The 22296-nt window shown below is 38.4% G+C and overlaps 1 protein-coding gene across 1 annotated transcript in view; it reads left to right on the plus strand.

Annotated features, from left to right (window-relative positions):
* The first annotated feature begins 2122 nt into the window (after positions 1 to 2122).
* LOC128862099 (laminin subunit alpha) overlaps positions 2123 to 22296 on the plus strand; it is a 48174-nt gene continuing 28000 nt past the window's right edge. Inside the window, exons 1-2 of the mRNA XM_054100527.1 lie at positions 2123 to 2620; positions 7650 to 7796. Coding sequence (XP_053956502.1) covers positions 2366 to 2620; positions 7650 to 7796 — 402 coding nt within the window. The 5' untranslated portion in view covers positions 2123 to 2365. The remainder of the gene's footprint in view (positions 2621 to 7649; positions 7797 to 22296) is intronic.

The following is a 22296-nucleotide window of genomic DNA, read 5'->3' on the forward strand; positions in this document are numbered from 1 at the left end:
GCTTACTTTTGTACTTACTGTAAAATACGTAAACATCTACTCCGACAGCCAAGCGGCAATTAGGGCCTTGGGCTCGTTGTTTGTGCGTTCGAAATTAGTCGGGGAATGCCAGACTTCTCCCTCGATTGCATTGGAATACCTCGATATTAGGCTCATCTGGGCTCCCGGTCACAGCAACATAGATGGTAACTGTTGGGCCGATAAGCTGGCTAGACAGGTGTCCCTGGAGACGGTTTCATCGCGAAATGAGAGGATTGAGAAACTGAAAAGATGTGCCTTGCTTCAACTCAGCGAGCGGTGGGCTAGTGCGCAAACGTGCAAAGTCGCGAGATCCTTCTGGCTAACGGTAAATCAGGGGCGGTCGAAGAAACTTCTAAGATTAACATAGCCATGCGGTCATGCGGTGAGATTTGGGATTGCTTTAAGTCCTTTCTGCAGAAGCTGTCTGGTGGGTGTGGTCGAATCGTCTGTGCACCTTCTTCTCAGCTGCCCTGCTCGAGTCGGGCAAAGGTTTAGACATCTGAGCTCTGACTTTTTTGCTACACCTGTGGATATTGCGGGCTTAAATATCACACACCTGGTGAAACTCAGCGGAAGCTTGAAGCGGTTGATATGAACGTTGATCGTAATTCTCTAATCCAAAGCCCCTTCTTCCTTTTTCCACCTGTTTCGTTCTTTCCTTCTGTTTTATTTTTTCGAAATCTATTAAAAATAATAAAAAATAAATATCTCAATCTATCTATCTACAATGTATCTTGAAACGGCGCTTATATGAGATAAAAAATATTACAAGGCTTCCTGTATGCTTTAACCCTAGATGAAATTGTTTATTTTTGAAACGCTAAAGCCAATCTTCGCTGATTCGACGACGCCTATTCTAGTTTGATGTGCACTGCTGCCGATTAAAAATATATAGTTTTCGCTCATAAATTTTCTTATGCGTTTAATTAAATGGCTATTTTTTTGGGCGCGAAATTAATTTGAAATGACGTCGTACGTCAGCCATATTTGACACTTGTGAACTAGACAGCTGCAGCATACAAACAGACAAGCAATGGAACGCGTAAAAGTCAATATAAAGATTTCCAGCATTCAATTTTTTTTTTTGTATTTCATAAAAAAGTTATTTAAAAACAAAATTTGATGATTTTGTGCTACCTTGTACAAACAGTACAGTACAGTTGGCGAATTCCATGTTGTGCGCCTATTTCGTAAAATCGCCTATTTTCGTAAAAATAAATCAATATAAAGATTTCTTCCGTTTCCTTCTCCTGCTAGCGCTAGCAATTTTAAGCTCTTATATAGTAATACATAGTACATAAATGCTGCCTGAGCGATTAAGTTCTGCGGCTCGCACAATTCTTTCCAACATCAGGTTAAAAAAGTCACACGACAGAGAGTCACCCTGTCTGAAACCTCATTTCCTAGTCTTGGGAGGAGCTTGGCTCCTATAGGCGACAATTTCATGTGGTTTATTAAAATTACATTAGGTATAATAAACTCTCTACGTACGAGTATGCACATACATACTCGTACAAGTATTTGAAATCCTGTCGTTAACCCCGAAAAAAAATATTGGCTTATCTATACTCGTAAAAACATTACATTAAAGATTTGACCCACATACATTAACATACATTGCTCTCAAGTGCACGCATACGCATATCGATTACTACAACCTCAAATCGGTGTGGATCAGAGAGTACAGTAATAACTCTCATCAGAGAGCAAACCGCTGTTATCAGTAAATAAGTATGTACCAGTACTTTTTTTGAGCAGCAATACCAACTTCACTTTTAGCCTTTTCGCCTTATCCCATCCCGTCGCATGGTGCGCGCTGCACCCGTAATATGTATGTGACAATTTGTTACTTCAATCAGCTGAGCAGTCAGATAAGCGTATGCCGCTCAAACAAACTATCGCATACACATACATGTATGTATATATGTGTGTATGTAGGCATATGTAAACATATTCATAACTACGTACACAAACATTCCCACAAATACGTAAACAATTAACGCATACAACCCCATTGGAACGATCGTGCCGTCAATCGTGAAACTTTGTGCCGAAGTCAGAAGGAGAAGATTTTTGAAATTTGAATTTAGTTGTTCGCGGAAGAGCCATACAGACGGTTGGATAATTGGATTGGCTCCAATAAAAAGTGAAAAGTGTGGAAAAAAACAGTGAAAAGTGAAAAATAGTGTTGATAAAAAATGTGTGAAAAGTGAAATTAAAAGGGTATAGAAGGCTTCAAGAGAATCTATTTGCTTGTTTGGTGCAGAAAATAAAGGATTTCCGGCTTTGCCGGCAGGATTAGCTGAGCAAAAGTGAATCTAACGAACATTTAACAACGTACAACATGGCTCAGCCACCACATTGGTGGCGTAGCGGTGGCAGCGTGGGTGTGGCATTTTCCTGTGCGCTATTCTACGTTTGCTGCAGTAGCCTTGTGTGGGCCGAACTAACACCACCATACTTCAATTTGGCTACAGGACGTCAAGTTTATGCCTCGGCCACATGTGGTGTGGGCACTGATGGACCGGAATTGTATTGTAAATTAGTGGGCGCTAATACGGAAAATGATCACGTCGATTATTCAGTTATTCAGGGACAGGTAAGAGAGTGTGTGAGAAAGAGAAGGTGTATAGAATTCGTTAGATTCTTTTTTGTGTGAGTAAGAAAGTGTGTGGTTGTGAAGATTTTGACCGGAAGTACATACACATTTTGCGTGTGCGGTGCTGATTGAGATTATTTTTGAATATTTAAACTTTTTTAACAGTTTTTGGTGGAAATTTAAAAGAAAAATAAACATTAATTTAGTATTAAAAAATAAAAATAAATTAAAATTGAAATTAAAAATTAAAGAATTAAATTAAAATTAAAAATTCAAATATTTTTTTTCTCAAATGTACACTATTTATCTTGATGAACACATTTGTGTGTGTTTTTTCGTTTTTTATTGCATAGAATGCTGATCTAATGGCTGAGCAAATTAAATTTTGTGTTTTGTTTGTCTAAAGCATTTACTGTCTACAGCCATATGTACATATATTTGTATGCGAGTACATACAAAAGTAGAAGTAATGAAGCACACACATTAGCCACATATGTATGTACATACATATGTTTGGCTTGAAGATTATTTCCAGGCTATTTTTGGTTTCGAAGTAGAAAACTGTGTGCGCTGTGATTGCTTGGCTGGAACAATTTTTAGTGGAGAAAAATATAATTTTACAAAGTATTGATAGAAGAAATGTTTAAAGAACTGACTTTAAATAGAAAAGTAATAGTAACAATAAACTTTTTAAAAATGCTGGAGAAGTAAATAAAATTCGTATGTATTAGGGATGTCAAAATTTTGAAATATCGATTTGAAAAAAAGAAAAAAACTTTTTGTATTAAATAAAAGTCTTTGAATTTCCAAGAAATTTTTTTAACTTAGTTGTGCAACATGAAATAAATTGATTTAAAGTGAAAACTGCATTAGTAATATAAAAATAAAAATCAATTCATTCAGTCAAACTGTGTCAGCTTTTTGTTGCGAACTGTGTCAGCATTTTTGCAAATTAAGCTAAAAAAGCAGTTTTTGGTTGCGAGTTTAACCATATGCAATATACAACCTTGGAACGGACGGACAGAAATTTGGTCTTAATACATGAAAGTAGACGTTGTTTTTAGCTGATTTCAATGATGTTTAAGCCTAATCGGAATGAGTTTGGGTATAGATTGTGGGTACCAAGTTTGGGCGAGTTTTATCAATTCGTTAACGAGATACACGCATTTTCCCAAAATTAGGCGTGGCACACCCCATTTCTCAAAATTTTACTTGCATCGTATTTCCTTTGTTGGGTTCATCATTTGAATCAAATTTGAGTAATTTTGCTTTATGGCGCAAAATTAATCACCCTATCGGAGATTTATAATTTTAGCAAATGGCGTCGTTGTTGATGTACATACACTGAAGAGCAAAACTGTAACAAAATGTAATACTTTCTATTTCAACACATTTTTTTTTAGACATGTTTTAACAAATCAAATATTTTTTTTTGCATAACTTTATTGGCATGTATGTACTCTCTCTCTCAAACCGGTTTGGTGTCAATGCAACAACAACAACACTAGTAGCAAGCAATAATGCAAATAAAGACAAATGTTACAGTTTTGCACTCAACCCATTTTTTATTTTTTACAATAAATAAAATAAATATTAATAAGATGTCCAATATCCTTTGGATTTTTTCAGCTCGTGGATACGATTGGGCATACTTCGTGTATACCTCAAGACAAAGTCAGTCGGAATAGCATCCCATACATCGCGTGTTCGCTCCCACAGCTCATTAACTCCACTGGGCGGACTTGAATATTCGGCAAGCTTCGATTTTACATGACTCCATAAATTTTCGATTGGGTTCATGTCCGGTGATTGTGGAGGCCACTTCAAGTTACGAAATTTTTGGCGTTGCATCCAATTTCGTACAACATGTGCGGTGTGCTTAGGGTCATTGTCTTGCTGAAAAATTACTTTTTCAGCAGCAAGACCCATACTTTCCACTACACCCGGCAGATTTTGTTGCAATATGGCCAGATATTCCTCTTTCCGCATTATACCGTCTATTCGTACTAAAGGACCCACACCATTTTTGGAAATGCAGCCCCACACCATAATGGAGCCACCACCATGTTTTACTGTCTGCTTGATGTGATGTGGCTGGACTGCATTTGTCCCAATACCAGGCCCGACCATCTGACTGAAATCGATTGATTTTGGTTTCATCAGACCAAATAACCTGCAATCGTTTTGAAATTTTATGAAAAAAGGTCTTTTAGAATCCATTTATAAAGACGTACCTGATCCCAATCTTCAACTGTCCAGCTTTGGTTAGCCGCAACAAAATCCCGCCTCAACCGCACATGTCTTTTTGTCAGTATTGGCTTGGTTTTCTTCTCCGCTGCCTTTAGCCCCAGTTTTGACAGGCTGCGCCTGGCTGTCCACTGACTGGCATCAATATCCAGCATCTTTAGTGCTTCTTTGGGAGTGACCGCCTTGCTGCTTGTTACCAAATTTGCCAGATGGCGGGCATCGCGGTCGCTTATCTTCCTTGGCCGGCCTCCTTTGTTACTGGGAACAGCGTCTGGTACATTTTTCCGCAGCCTTTGCACAGCCATGTGGCTCACTTCGAATTTTTTTAGCTATTTTTCTTATAGACTCGCCCTTCTTCAGCAAATCAATTATTTGGCGTTGTACTTCCCGATTTAACATTTTGTCTTACGTTTATAATAATTAAAAATCCACCAAATATATAATTACGAGAAAAATAACGGAACATTTGAAAATTAAGAGTGAGTGCAAAACTGTAACATTTGTCTTTATTTGCATTATTGCTTGCTACTAGTGTTGTTGTTGTTGCATTGACACCAAACCGGTTTGAGAGAGAGAGTACATACATGCCAATAAAGTTATGCAAAAAAATATTTGATTTGTTAAAACATGTCTAAAAAAAAATGTGTTGAAATAGAAAGTATTACATTTTGTTACAGTTTTGCTCTTCAGTGTATATCTGAAATTTGTGAACTAAATAGCTGCAGTAAACACACAGCCCAGCAATGGAGCGCGTAAAGAGTAAAGCAAAGTTTTCCATCATTCAAAATTATTTTATTTATTTAGCGAAAAATTTATTCAAAAGCCAAAAAGGATGATTATTTTTGCACCACCTTGAATATAATAAATGAGTAAAACAAAATAGTTTTCTTTAACTCGATTTATTTAGCGAAAGTTATTAAAAAGCAAAATCGGATGATTATTTTTGCGCCACCTTGTATATAATAAGTGATTAAAAAAAATTGTTTTCTTTAAATCGATTCATTTAGCGAAAAAGTTATTCAAAAGCAAAATCGGATGATTATTTTTGCGCCACCTTGTATATAATAAATGAGTAAAAAAAAATGTTTTCTTTAAATTGATTTATTTAGGGAAATAGTTATTCAAAAAGCAAAATCGGATGATTATTTTTGCGCCACCTTGTATATAATAAATGATTAAAAAAAGTATTTTTCTAAATCGGTTTCTTAATTTTGTACGCTTTTCGTATTGCATTTGTGCAAATCGCCTAATGCCTTGTTTTATATCGATTTAGATGATTCACGTAAATGGCTCATAATTTCATTGAAATGAAAAACCCTTAATTTATAGTAAATATAAGCAATAATAAGATATTTGTCAAAGGTATAGCAGAGGTATATGAAAAATGTGAACTTTTTTACAAAAATATAATTTTTTGTTATAACAAAAATTGAGCGTTCTGTCCGAAAAAAACAATTTCCGTTAAAAAAAAGACACCCGTTTTTTCAAGCAGTTACTATTTCATTAGTACCACTTACAAAACAACAACAAAAATTATTCAGTAGAAACAAGGTATTGATTAGAAGTAGTCAAATCGAGTTTTCTTTTTGCACCGCGTTCGAGTGATTTCAATAGGCTGTACTAGGTTGTTCACTAAGTTTTGCGGTTCGATAAGAAAAACGCAATTTTAATTGTTTTAAATGCACTTTAGTATTTAATATAGTCGCCCTGAGCATCAATAAACCTCTTCCAACGAAATTCTAATTTATGAATTCCATTCCTGAAGTGGCAGTCTGGAAGATCTGCAAAATATGCTTCCACGGCTGTTTTGACTCCATCATTTGATGAAAAAGGCTTTGAACGCATGCATTTTTTTAGGTCTGAAAACAGATGAAAATCGCTAGGTGCCAAAGCTGGTGAATACGGTCAATGCTCCAATAATTCGAACTTTAATTCATGGATTTTAGCCATTTTCAAAATGCTCTTGTGACGCGGTGTATTGTGCTGATGAAAAATATTTCTCATCCTTTAGATCTTGAATTGTTGCTGGCTTATCGATCTTCTTTCAAATAACCCCAAAGAAAGAAGTCCAATTGTGTCAAATCACATTATCTTGGCGGCCAATTGACATCGCCGCGACGTGAGATTATTCGGCCATCAAATTTTTCGCGCAAAAGAGCCATTGTTTCGTTAGCTGTGTGACAAGTGGCACCGTCCTGTTGAAACCACATATCGTCCACATCCATATCTTCCAACTCGGGCCATAAAAAGTTCATTATCATCTCACGATAGCAAACACTATTCACAGTAACTGCCTGACCGGCCTCATTTTGGAAAAAATACGGCCCAATGATGCTGCCAGCCCGTAAACCGCACCAAACAGTCACTCTTTGTGGGTGCATTGGTTTTTCGGCAATCACTCTTGGATTATCATTCCCCCAAATGCGGCAATTCTGCTTATTGACGAATCCACTGAGGTGAAAATGTGCCTCATCACTGAAGATGATTTTCTTCACGAAGTGCGCGATATGCATTTTGATTTGAACGCCCGTTTTCATAATAAGCTTGAATAACTTTAACGCATTACTCGATTCTGTATCTTTCGATGGTTCAAATTGAATTATTCTGAAATTGAAAAATACCAAATGAAATGCAAAAAAAAAAATTGACGTTTAGGTGTGCTTCACATTCAACATCGGCCTTTGAAATTTAACCACCCTTCATATTCTGTGACCCTTTTTCTGCCCTTAATTTAAAGATTTGTACGAAAATCACTTCTAAATCTTACAATTTAAACTTGCAGGTTTGCGACTACTGTGACCCGAGTATACCAGAGAAGAATCACGCTGCCGAGTATGCCATTGACGGCACGGAGGCATGGTGGCAGAGTCCGCCACTGTCTCGTGGCATGAAGTACAATGAAGTCAATCTGACTATCGATTTCGGCCAGGTAAGTTGGTGTCGGTAAACAAACAGTGCCGGTATGTACACACACATATACATAGATTATTCGGCGGCAGCAAAACATATGGCATGTCTAAGTACAAAGGCAACACCTTAACGTTGCAGGGAAGAGCCAAACACAAATCAAAACAAAAACTAAAAAAAAATTGAGAATGTGGAAAAAACTTAAAACGTGAAAAAATCTTTTTTTTAATACTCGCGTTCCTCATTTTAAATGCGCAATCACGCACGCGACGAACGTACAGCAACAACAACTTTTTAATAAAACCAAAATGTGAGCACTATGAAGGACAGGGCGTAAAGGATAAGAACAAAATGCGAAAAGACGCATCAGAAAAAACATAAAAAGCCGCAATAAGCCGTTCAAGAATGTGGAATATGTGGTGGCTGCGCAAGCAACAAATATACTTTATACTCCACATAGTACATACATACATACACATACAAACATACACACATACTTACATGCATATATACGCACGCACGTGGAGCGAGTGCATGCATGCCCGCATAGCCGGGTCGTAAAAATTGGGCTAATTTCTGCTTGTGCCTTTAGTTGACTTTTGCCATGCATTCACCCTTTTTATTTATTTTTACTACGATTTTTATACCGAAATGCCAAGAAAACAAGGCACAGCAAGGATTTTGTTAAGAAAAACGAAAGAAAGTCAAAATAAATGCCTGTTGAGCAACAAAAACCAAAAACAAGTAAGAAAGTACCGAATTCGGCTCGGCTCGAACTTCATATACCCGCGCATATTTTAGGTAAATCCAAGTTGGGATAGACGGACGGACCAAAATTTACTTTCCACATCTTAAAGTGGGCGTGATTTTGACGCATTTACCCAAAAGTAGGCGCGGCCAACCCATTGCTCAAAATTTTACTTGCGTCTTACTTTCTTAGTTGGGCTCATTATTCGACTCGAACTGTAGTAATTTTGCTTTATGACGCAAAATTCAAATTGATATGCAATGGAGCGGCAGTAAAGATTTCCATTATTGGATGTTTAATTTTGCGCCACTTTATATATATAATTGGCACTTAGACCCTTTCTTAGCTGTTTGACCGAGTTCCTCCCACTAGTGAACAAAATTGTAATACCCTTATGCATAAGTAGGCATGGGTATAACAAGAAGGAACAAAAAAAAACAAATTACCAAAGGGTTAACGTGTGAGAAGAAACGGTAACAAAGCGTTTTACTTTACTGTCGGTTGCCACAAACGCATCAGATTTCCCCATACTTCGTTGGTTCGTTGGTGCGTCTGTTCATCGGCCGGCTGTGGCCTGCACTGCACACTGACCAAATGCCACATTGTCATAAGATACACACGGATACACTCAGTGCAAGTAACTTGATTTGATGGTGCATCTTCCAGATGCGAACAAAAGCTTTTATCTTTTCCTGGTAAAAGGTAGTGAAAACTTGCTTAGAAAGCAAAATTCATTAAAATGTGTCGTAGGCGTAATGGTTGCAAATAATATGAAGTTTGCCGTCTTAAAATACTCAGAGGATAGTATTAACAACAAGTTTCGAATATGAGAACGAATTTTTTATTCTTTTTTTGTCGCAATCAGCACCAGAGGTTATCGGTTACTGTCTGTAAAAAGAGATTCCACTATTCTTTTCATGTGAGTTTCACTTTAAAAATATTCAAAATTTTAGTGCCTTCAAGAACAAATCAGTTACACACATTTACACTTGATTGTATAAGTTCATTGTGCTGCCATCGCCGCTAGAATGTGATAAGCCTAACCCAGCCGACCTAAGTTATGGTTACGCTTACGCACACCAACGCACATCGTATTGGTTGCTATGACTTTGTGCTTCATTGTATAAGTCCAACGGGAAATCGGGTCGTTGCGGAAAGCTGCTAAATTTCTATAGTGAAGAAAATGTCAACATCGCAAAAAAAAAAAAATGTAAATAAAAATAAACTAAAAAAAAAAAATAAAAATAAAAAAAATAAATAAAAAACTTAAATAAAGAAAATATCAACATCGCAAAAAAAAAAATAAATAAATACAAAAAAAAAAACTAAAAAAAAATAAAAAAATTAATAAAAAACTTAAATAAAGGAAATCTCAACATAGCAAGGAGGGAGGGGGAGGAGGTAGAGGAAATAAATAATTAAAAAAAAAGAAAAAAAAGAAAAAAAAGATAAAAAAAAAATTAGATTAAAAAAAACGTAAATGCAGATTTTGAGCGTCTTCCAACTTTATACTTTATACTAAAATATAATATATTATTAAATAATATTATAAATTATTATTTTTATTATACGCAAATTGCATGGGCTACAAAACTGCAAACCTGAAACTTCCTAAAAATTCTGATGAAAAAGTTGAAAAATTTTCATGATTTCATGTTTTTTCAATTTTCTCAATTTTTGTGAGTTTCCTACAAAGTTTGGAACTCTTATTTGTAAGGTTTTTGTTATATAATAAATTCCGCTGGTATGAAAAATTTACAAACAAATTTAGTATGAAAAATATTGTAAAACGATCAACAACTCACTTCGACAAATTTTTTTCTCAAAAAAATATTTTCTGTGACTTTTAGAAATTGAAAGCCTTTGAAATCGTTAATATTAATAAGTAATTGGGGTGATAATTTCAGCAGTAAAGGTTTTTATTAGCGTAACAGAAAAAAAAAATTGATATACATTTTAATAAATATTAGTCGTGAATAATCAACCCAGCGAAGATCAACCGAATCCGAAGTGGCAACTTGAATAATCATCCTATGACACATTTATCACGGGTGCAAATGTAATTAGGTACGTCAAAGGGCAAAGGATTCGATGGCACGAATGAGCAACGATAGAACTCTAAAAAAGATCGTCGAAATAAATCCTCAAAGCGACAGAAGAAGCGGCCGGCCGCTTGGCCGATGGAGAGATGACATTGAAAGCGTCCTTGAGGCTATGGGCAGGTTCGGTTAGGTTGGTCAGGTTGCTAGTTTAACACAAGACTCTCGGTGGCCCTAAGACTCATTGTGATAAGTGCATTTGTTTTCCTTCTCCTAAATAATTTGCTTAAACCACTTAAGAAGAAGGTAACTAGTCCCTCCAGGCTATTTAAGAAGGTAACTAGTCCCTCCAGTGTGACATGTTGCAAATTTCCCAGGTCCTGAAAGTAGTAATCGCCAAGATATTTGGCACGGTTTCTTTGAAGTGCAAGACATCCACAGAGGAGGTGCTGTACCGACTCAATTTCTTCTCCACAGCTCCTGTAGAAATCATTGTGAGCTGCACAAATTCTACTAGCCAGGGTGCCAATAGTGCAGTGACTCGTTATAACACCTGTGCGGACGCTGGTAGTTGATCTGTTGAATCCAAGCTCTATGAGCATATCTGATGTCAAACGAGCTGATGACCGAGTGACGTGGAGGCCAATTGTAAACGGAAGCAATGGTTCATCTCGAACTGTGATGCTATGATGATGATCATCAACCCATTTTCCCACAATACTAACAAAGCGAACCGACATTTATTACTGTAGTAGCATTCTGAAAAATTGTTTATACTTTTCAAATAAGAGTAGACAGTTCACATCAGGGGATTTACAGCTGTCACAGGGGATGTGAGAGCGCTTCATTTACGACAGAGGTCGGCAAAAACTGAGATTGTGTTGGCGATATATAAAAAAATCAACGCAATCATGGCTAATATTACTACGTTGTCGTCTGAACAACGACTGATTGGAAGAGCGTAAGACTACGCGTCTCCTATGACGTGGCATTCGAAGATACTTTCACAGTTTTGCATCGGAGGATAATCAATCGATGCACATCTACCTTCTACTCCTACAATGCACATTGCGAACGTTGCACTGTTCGAAGCCATACTGGAAGCTTTTTTAGTCAGCTCCTTCATGACATACTCGTATATCAAATTATCCTACACAAAAATGCAGAGGAATTTGTTCCTTTTACAGCAGACTTAATCTTAGGAAACAGGCAGAATCGCATGGCGTATGATGCCGTGGTAAGGCCAATGGTTGTACATAGAGATTCTGTACTTGGCTAGAAAATTCCTCGTATATAATACAGAATGAGCCAGGTCACGGTCTAGCTCATTTGCTTATATTTTTCCTTCCTACTAAGCGTTGCGTTGGCTGTGCTAAAAAATTGATTTCCCCGCAGTGAGAGTTACTGCATTCGAAAGAGAAGCCTTCACGCTAGCCATCTAGTGGTACTTCTTCTAATGCAGCGCTCTTCTCGTTATTTAATATTTAATATCCAACATGTTTATCTTGCTCATAAAAAATACCATTCACTGTTCACTGAAGCCATTAATTTCCAACTGGGCTGCTCCTATCCATAGTCAGCTTGGGCAAAATTGCGTGTGCTTGTTTTTATGAGCACTTCATGCTTTGCTTGGAGTTAAGGCATTTGTATGCCGCACTTTAATCTGCCCTATTTAATTTTTATAATCATACAAATATAATGTTTAAATGAAGTCTTATAAGTTTGCTTGAGTTGGCTGGTTAAAGTCGTCGGAAATGCCAGTTGATAAGCAGAAAATGTCAGCTTCTAATTCATGCATTGGTATGGGTAGATGTGACTGTAGGCGCTTACAAAGCTTATCCTCTTGTTCTTCGACAAAAAAGGTCAATTGTTTAGAATAATTTCAAGTAACAGTGTGGATTGAGAAACTCTAACATAGTAAGATTCCTTAGAGAATTTCCTATTTATATAAAATATGGCTGCATATAAAATATATGAAATATATATATACATATATATATGTATAATTGGCGCGTACACCCTCTTTGGGTATTTGGCCGAGCTCCTCCTCCTATTTGTGGCGTGCGTCTAGATGTTGTTCCGCAAATGGAGGGACCTATAGTTTTGGGGCGACCCCGAACGGCTGATATTTTTCCTGACAAAACGACACTAACGCCATTTCTCAGAATTGCTTCAAGATTCGCTTATGACGCTTTTCCAGATAAAAATATATAAACTCTGTAGTTGATTTTTGCTTTTAACGGCAAAACTCCGAATTTGAGTTAATTTTGAGTTGTGTCGCTTTTCTCGAAAACCATCGATATATTCGAATTTACGCTCCTCCGAATGGTAGTCATGCACAAAACCATTTGGCCACGCGGCCGCCTCTGCCTAACCTATCCAATTAAATACCGCTGATTTTCATTTAATGAGGTCATGTTGAGCCCTTGACTTATACCAATCAGGCAACAAAGCTGGAAGAGCTCAGAAAGAATACTAAACGCGAAATCATCAACATTCTGGCAGCTAAAATTGGATGAGTGGTGCAAAATTGGCTCCGAAGAATCGATTGCTGTAAGTATGCGACATGTCGTTTTATATTCAGATTTAACATACATACATACATATGTATGTATATTTATATGCACTACTTATGGAATGAATTTCCGCTCGATAGCTCATACATAACGCATACATACATAATCGTATATGAAAAGGCATCCTTATCACTTGCAAGCGGAAACTGCGTATTGAGCCCACAGCACAAGTTTATATTTATGTGTATTAGAGTGTGTTTTTTTTTAAGATTTTTCCATTCAGATTCTATACGAAATTCAAAGAATAAAAGTCCACTGTAGCATGTGTAGCTCTAGAGTCAATTTAGAGCCACCCAAATTTTGATACCAGCTACAGACATCTTCGATTCGCCATGCGTTAGCGAGTGGAAAAAAGATGAAGCAACTGGCATGAATAAACATATGTTGGCAGCACTGGAAAAGAGCGCCACACAACTGGTATTTGTTTGGAAGGACTTCATAAATATTAGTGTTGTTGTTGTTGTTATTGTTATTGAGGTGGTTGAACTTAAATAATCTTAATTAGCAACTAGCGCCATTCTATTACCACTGTTTTCCTGTGATGTCTTTTTGTTTTTGTTAAGCCAGATCCATTTCGTGAGTGCCAGATATAACAGCAAATTTTTTAACTCTATGTCTGAGATTTCATTAATTTGCTGTAGGAAAGGTTTACCGAAAGGGCGAAGTCTTGTTCTGGCTAAACCTGAACATTCGCATAAATAGTGTAACATACTTTCTTTCACCCCCCTCCGCCTGACAGCTTCTGCAGATGGGATTGAAAGGAAGGTTATGTCTGGCTGCATGATCCCATATTAGTATTGAAACTTGTCTGGTATCAGAAAAGAGAGTTGGCAGCAGTGAAAATAGTGAGTTATACCAGGTATAGGAAGTAAAACCATAAGCGTTAGTGGTGACTCTTGCTTGATAACCTTGTTGTTGCTTTGACATGCAAATTTCTTCGTCGAGTGAGCAGAGGCCACACATAGCGAGCAAAGAAGTGGTGTATCGAAGACGGTTGATCTTTACTTAATGCGAAGTTAGTATGAAGAGCAATATCGTATTGATCAAAGTATTACGAATGTTATTTCTTGTAATGCAAAAATGTATTTTTTGGGTGTTTTAGAACGAACCATTTATTTTTTATTTAAAGAACCCCATGATGGCGCTACAAAACTACTCAATATATGCTTTTTAATATTGCAATAGGGCAAGTGTATGTATGTATTTTTTTTATCTGTAGGTAGGTGAAATGGTTGAAGTACCACTCTGGCTCTCCCCAAGTAGTACTAAAGCGCCGTTTTGATCCGCTTGTGAGACCGCCATCGAGCAGATATCTACAGCCATCCAGAACTGTTGATGTAATGGAGAAAATTTATAGGATTCAGGTGGGCGTACTGCCCTAGGCTGTCAAAGAAAGAGGCATCCAGTGACATTTATCTCGTCTAGCTGCTAAACCTGCACATTTACTTAGAAAGTGCTCAATAGTTTCGTTCTCTGAAAGGTCCTCACCGCTTCCTCAGCGTGGATTGAATGGTAAACCTAGTTTTTTTTGCGTATGTACCGATCGTCCAATGACCGGTAATTACAACTACGAGTTTGGAAATTGAACGACGTGGAGTCCCCATGACCCTTTGAGTCCTGCATCTATTGTACAGTGGCTAAACGGTTTTCGAAATAGCACATGCAGAGATAGAGCTCTATCTTTTCTGTGTTTTCGTAAGATTGCGCTTTGCTGAGTTGTGCAATTCTCTTTTAACAACTGTCAGGGGGATGCCAATGACCGGGCAGGAGTTCTGAGAGACCGATTCAGTCGATCCCTTCCTGGCAAGCAATTTCATTTCCTTCTATGTCTTATCTTTAAAACTAACTTAAATTTCAAAAACAAAAAAAAACAAAGCCAAAAACTATTAAATTTCCACTTAAAGGAAAAAACAGGGCGCATTCATTAAAGGTGGCGGCACTAGACCAACAACATTGTTTTGTACGTTTGATTGTCAAAGCAAAGTATTGGCAAAGTAGAAAGCAAATAATGAATTCGCCTTGTTTTATTCTGGGCTGACAGCCACATGGACACGGCGAAAGAAAAAACAAAAGAAATCAACTGATTTACCAATATCACCTTTACTATAGGGTTTCTCAACCAGAGGTGTTATTTTGATATTCGTAGAAAAATGATATATTTTAATATAAATGATCGGATGTTTATTTAATTATATAGAGGAAGGTATGCCGTTAATAGTGGAAAATAACATCAGGCAAATGACCACCACGACCACGCTTACGGGACAATATCCTTTTCATGAAATTTTCCATAACCAAATTGCAAAGTGGCTGCCCTATGTCCTCGATAGCCTCGCGAATTCCATCTTTGAGGTCTTGAACCGACCCTGGGCTAGGCTCTTTCACGTGGCTCCAAAGACAAAAGCCACAAGGTGTTAAATCGCAAGATCTGGGTGGCCAATTTTGATCACCTCTTCGAGAGATAACACGGTCCGGAAACTTTTCCCGTAAAAGATCAATGGTTTCGTTGCTTGTGTGGCACGTAGCGCCGTCTTGTTGAAAATAAACATTGTCCAAATCAATACCATCCAATTCCGGCCATAAAAAATTGTTAATCATCTTAACCTTAAAGAAGGCACCTTTCCAACTCAGTGGAAGCTACAGAAACTGGTGCTGATTCCAAAAGGATCTAAGCCTGCGGAAGATCCTACAGGCTACCGCCCCCTTTACATGCTCAACACCGCAGGCAAAATTCTGGAACGGTTGATCACTAATCGTCTTGAGGCTGCCATTGATAACGCAGGCGGTCTATCATCCTCACAGTTCGGATTCCGCAAGGCTCGCTCAACCACAGATGCTGTAACTGCGGTTAAAACCATTGCGCAGAAGGCAATCGAAGGAACTCGGTGGTTATACGGTAGCAAGGAGTACTGCCTAATGGCAACGCTAGACGTAAAGAATGTCTTCAATACCGCGAACTGGAACCAGATCCTGATGGCGCTTGATTGCTTCCAGGTTCCAACGTATATACGGAAGATTATCGTCAGTTATTTCACTGACAGAACCCTTCGCTATAATACCGATGCGGGTGTTAGGGAATATAAAATAACTGGCGGAGTGCCACAAGGCTCTGTCCTCGGCCCCTTGCTATGGAATATTATGTATGACGGAGTCTTACGTCTCAGTTTACCCCCAGGGTCAAAAATTATAGGGTTTGCTAACGATATCGTTGTTGTTATGGTCGCAGCTAAAGTACTCCACCAAGCTGAAGCAACCTGCAACCAGGCTGTCGGCATGGTAAAAGAATGGCTGCGCAAGAACGGTCTAACTCTTGCGGATCATAAGACGGAAGCAGTGCTCATTAGCAGCAGGAAGAAGGTGGAGTCAGCAAATATAATGGTGGGCGAAAATACCATAGGATCGAAGCTGCTCATTAAATACCTGGGAGTAATAATCGACCATAGGTTGAACTTCAGAGATCACCTACTATACGCGAGCAGCAAAGCGGCAGAGGCAGTAACAGCACTGACGCGCATAATGATGAACACTAGAGGCCCTAGGCAAAACCGCAGGAGACTACTTAATACCGTGGGCTCATCGAGTTTGCTGTATGCAGCTCCAGCATGGGCAGAAGCAACTAATTGCAGCTCATATGTGGGTTGTATGAAATCAGTGTATCTGCGCGTTTCGAACGGTATCAGAAGACTCCATTATGGTTATTGCAGGACTACTCCCAATAAATTTAATGGCAAACGATTACGCTGAAGTTTACCAAAACAAAGAACGGCATACAATACGCAAGGAAGCAAGAGAGCGTAGCTTGCGTTCATGGCAGGGAAATTGCAGTTCGTTCCTGAACGGACGCTGAACGTACCGTCTGATTCCCTTAATAGCCAAATGGGTTAACCGTAAACATGGACAGTTAGACTATTATCTGACCCAAATACTGACGGGACATGGGTGTTTTAAATCCTATCTATATAGGTTTAAGCATGAAGACGACCCGTATAGTTGTCATTGTGCACCAGCTGTAGAAGACGCAGAACATCCGCGATTTGTCTGCCCGCGATTTGTGTTCGAAAGGGAGGAATTAAGCACTAGGGTGGGGAAGCCAATTTCGGCTGATAACCTAGTGGATATTATGTTAGAGTCAGAAGAACATTGGTCCGCTGTATGTAATATGGCAAAAATAGTAATCTCCAAACTGCGTCGCGCTGAACAACAGCCAAATTTTCAGGAATTGGCAATAGGCCGCTCCCCCTCCCGCAAAGTCATGCCTAACGGTTGTCCCGCGGTGGGAGGGAAACGGAGCTGGGGTGGGTTTTTAGTGGGTTAGTTGAAAGGCAAGCCCCACACTTTTCGGCTTTAAATGCTTTGTGCCCCCTCAACAAAAAAAAAAACGTATTGCTTCCACACACACATCTGCTCATTGCTTCCTGTTTATGTGTGCATAACTAATATAAGCATTTAGTTCGCTTACGTGTGTGTGTGTATGTGCGAGCAATTGAGTGGCGGTTGTAGAAGTAAGCTCCTCGTACGTTATCGCCACAGCTTTTGAGCGTTGGCCACTATCGTCAAGTGAAATGTATGTGTGTATATGGCATTTTGATGAAGCCATAATCGCTTTTATATTACGAAACAGAACACCACAAGCCAACACAGCATTTTGATATTTTTAAACGAGAAAATTTTTTTTTTAAATTAATTTCTAACACATTTTTTATTGTAAAAACATCTCTTATTGTGCTGTTTTATTGTAATTCCACCTATTGTTTTGCTTTGAATATTTAAAGATCTATTTGAAATAAATAAAAAAAATAATAATTCAAAAAATAAAAAAATTCACACCATCTTAATTATGTAAAAGTTTTGTTTTTGTAATTTACTTAGAGGTCAATTTTTTTTTCTTAATTCTGCAATTGCCAAAAAGTTTCTGGACCATGCGGCGATATATGTATTGGAGGTTGAATTAGTTTTAAAGGTTTTTTTCGAAGATTTGGGGCTTTATTGTGAAAAAACGGTACAAAATATTTTATTCGAAGTATTGGCCATCGCTAGCTACAACTTTCGCCCATCTTTCGGGCAATTTCCGGATGCCGTTTCTCCAAAATTCTGGCCGCTGCTTGGCTATCCATGACTCAACCCATATTTTGGTAGCCTCGTACGAGGAGAACCGCTGGCCCGCCAAATCGAGACTCATATGCCGGAACAAATGATAATCGGAGGGAGCTATGTCTGGACTATACGGCGGGTGGGGTAACACTTCCCAGCCAAGCGTTCCAAGGTATTTTTTGACAGGTTGAGCAACATGCGGCCGAGCGTTGTCATGTTGCAAAATAACCTTGTCGTGCCTTTTTACCGTTTCCGGCCGTTTTTCTTTCAATGCCCGGCTTAAACGCATCAATTGCAGTCGGTAACGATCCCCCGTGATTGTTTCGCCCGGTTGGAGCAGCTCAAAATATACGACGCCGACCTGATCCCACCAAATGCAGAGCATGATTTTCTTGCCGTGAATATTCTGCTTGGCCGTCGACGTTGATGCGTGGCCGGGCAAACCCCATGATTTTTTGCGTTTTGGGTTATCGTAGTGGATCCATTTTTCGTCGCCAGTCACCACCCGATGCAAAAAACCCTTCCGATTTTGTCGCTCGATCAGCAATTCGCACGTAAAAACTCGCCGTTCGACGTCGCGCAGCTTCAACTCGTACGGGACCCAATGTCCTTGCTTTTGGATCATTCCCATCGCTTTTAGACGCTTGCAAACGGTTGATTTATCAACGCCCAATGATTCAGCAAGCTCTTCTTGGGTTTGGCACTAGTCCTCGTTTACCAATTCCCCCAATTCCGCGTCCTCGAACTTTTTGGGCTTGCCAAGACGCTCCTTGTCTTCGGTGTGAAAATCACCACTTTTGAATCGTCGAAACCAGTACTCACATGTTGAAATCGACGGAGTATGGTCTGGGTAGGCCTCCTGAAGCAATTCACGGGCTTGGGCTGTATTTTTTTCAAATTGAAGCAGAAAAGCAAAGCTTCCCGCAAATTGCGTTTCGACGGCACGAAAGTTGACATACTCGGAGCACGAAAACACTGCGTTGTTTATACTTCAGCGAAATGACAGATACTGATAAACAAAGCCTAGGGATGAGGCTTTGTCATGAATATATATTCAGTATTGCCAACTCGATAAAGTGATAAATAGCGCCATCTGTGTGTCACCTTTAAAACTAATTCAACCTCCCAAATTTAAATAGTCTTTGGCTAGATATATGCACGTAAAGCCAAATGCTTTCGGTGACGTAGACCAGACTGTCGTGCCAAGCGACAAAAGTTTGGTTAATTGATTTACTTAGGAATGTCAGAAATAGAACTAACTATTGACCTGCTACTAGGAAAGAAGTCACGCAAAACTAGTGAAGTTGTTTTTTTTTTTTTTGTCGGGATAGACATCAGACAACGTTAAGTCTATTGAACTGCAATTTCTTTTTTAATTTTCTTTAAATCTACCCGACCGCCGAAGAAATCTGAGTAGATCTTGTGGTGCCAAGGTTGTTGCTTCTTAACACATCAGTGCCAGAGGAGACCTCAAGTCTGATTCGAGCGAAGGCCGGGCAGACGCACAGAAAGTGGACCGTCGCCTCATCCTCTTCTCCACACGCTGGGCAGAGTGCACTGTCTGAGATGCCTACATTTTCCATGTATTTCTCCCATGTGCTTCGCCGTCATCAGTCCAACCAGCTGCCTACAATTCCTTCTGTTTAATGATTGGAGGATCTGCGACAGTCGATCAGACATGACAGGTAATATCAGTTTAGTCCATCTGCAGCCTCTTTCAGCCTGCCAGGCTCGCTTGTAGGTTAAAGTAACCCGTTTGCTAGCCGTGGCTTTGATGGCTGCAGCAGGGAGTGGCAGAACGGGCTCTGAAGCCAACTTCTTTGGCTAAATACTCCTAGCTAAAGAGTCACAGACCCATGTTAGCATCAGGATATTATGTCTACCTACATAGTTCAGCCTGGATTTACAGGACTCGACTACCCTTGAAGTGGTTGGGAGGCTGTCTAAGGCCATGAGCGCAGCTTTGTTGTCGCTGCAGACACTTACAGAGATGCCTCTCCTAGAGAAGTGCTTCGCCATTTGGTTCTGATTTGGAAGCCATTTTAATCTACTGCGAAACGACACTTTTTCGCTTACGTAACTAGTAGCGTCATTTACCGTTAGAGTGTGGCATGCCACCATAGTTGACGGACCACAGAGGGTACCTGGATTCGATTCTCAACAAATTTGTGAATAAAATAAGTCGCTTGTGGTAGATAAATATTACAGCTGAATAAAGCGCCTAGCGCTAGGAATGGAGTTCTGATAAAATACACCAAAAGTGTTGCAATTCATTACCAGCCGGTTTTCCTGAAAGGATTCCTAAGTTTATTTATTCTTTTTAGAAAATAAAGGCATACTTGGAACCATAATTTTGCTAAGAAATAAATCGCTAAGTGCACCAAAACATAAGTAACTTTTAATAACCTCAAAAGCAAACTAAAGATTTAGCAACATAAGTAAAAAAAAAAAAATGTTGAAAATCGTATGAATGCACGGCAATTGAAGAGCTACCGGTTTTTGAACAAAAATAATATCTATGGACCTTTGAAAAAAGAAGTCGTAAAGCACTTGTTACCGTAAAGCACAAAATTTCTGGGGTTTAATACAAGGTGGCGCAAAATTAGTCATCCCATAAGAAGATTTATAATTTTTGCAAATGGCGTCATACGTCAATCATATTGGACAGTTGTGAACTAGACAGTTGCAGTATACAAACAGACATGCGATGGAGATAAAGATTTCCAACACCCGAAATCATTTTTTTATTTACTCAAAAAGGTGCTCGAAAACAAAATCGGAATATTAATTTTTGTCACCTTGACGAATATTAATAGTAAATAATTTGCAAGTATATATTAAGACGCTATTTTAATACTAAAAAATATTTTTTAATATTTTTTGTTTTAAGCATTTTTTTTAAATTTTTTTTTTCGCTTATCGTTGCTTGTTGATCTGTGTAAAGCGAAAACTGAGATCATTTCACTTTCTGGTTTGTCAAAAATTCACAGATACGTATGAATGTACATCTGTGTGTATGTTCACACACACATACATACATGTTTAACTACTAGACATAACAGTAATCGAGTGGCATGCCACAGACGCGTTAAAATGCAACAAGATAGCGGTATAGATGGTGTAAAGTAATTTTTAACGCCAACGCAAGCAATTATCGTTGAAGTGGGCAAACAAACAGCCATCCAAGCATACACATGTACCTACATACATATGAACGTATGCATCTACATAATTATGCACAAAAATGCACATACACATGCAAAATTACAAATGCACGCCATGGAGATTGCCATGGCATCCACATGAAAAGCTACGCATCCGCCGAAGGCCTTTGCTCTTATCTCATGCCACAGTTTTAATTACAGTGCAGTACGAATCATGTAAAAAATGAAAAAAATATTGCAGCAAAATATGTTTTTTATAGCTTCTTTTAACTGCCGCCAAATGGCAATAATTAATCCGCCTGCTTTATATGACTGAGTAGGAATACTTTTTTCGGTTTTGTTTTTGTTTGTTTTGCATTTTGTTCATTGGTTAAATTGTATTGTAATTGTATATGCTGAATGTGCTTGTGCAGCATAAAGAGAAGTTAGCGGTAATACTATACCGTTAATATTCTCTATAACGAATCCAAAATAAACGAAAGAGAGAGAGGGGAAAAATGCCTTGTTTAACATTTTTTTTGATGTCATCAGCTATTCTGGATTAAAGAATATTTCTCCACTTTTGTTCTTCAACAAAAAATGTCGAATACATCAATGGAAGGGTGTTTGACATATTATTTTTAATTTCCAAATATATTTACATACATAATAATTTCAGTTGATTCTTCTTCGTTCTCAATTGAACCTGTATGTGAATAATAAATATTAAAATTTATTGGCCACGGTTTTTGCTTACTTTAGCTTATATGTACATACATACATATGCCAATATACCTTTAATAGCTCGGATTGACTGAATCTCTTGCGTACACTTTCGAGAAAATCTTCTACAAAAATGCTTATAAGCGCTGATGCATGCATCTTACCAGCTCCTCGCCGCCATGTTTGAATAGCTCAGCCGGCA

This window comes from Anastrepha ludens, chromosome 4 (assembly GCF_028408465.1).
Source record: "Anastrepha ludens isolate Willacy chromosome 4, idAnaLude1.1, whole genome shotgun sequence".
NCBI lineage: Eukaryota > Metazoa > Arthropoda > Insecta > Diptera > Tephritidae > Anastrepha > Anastrepha ludens.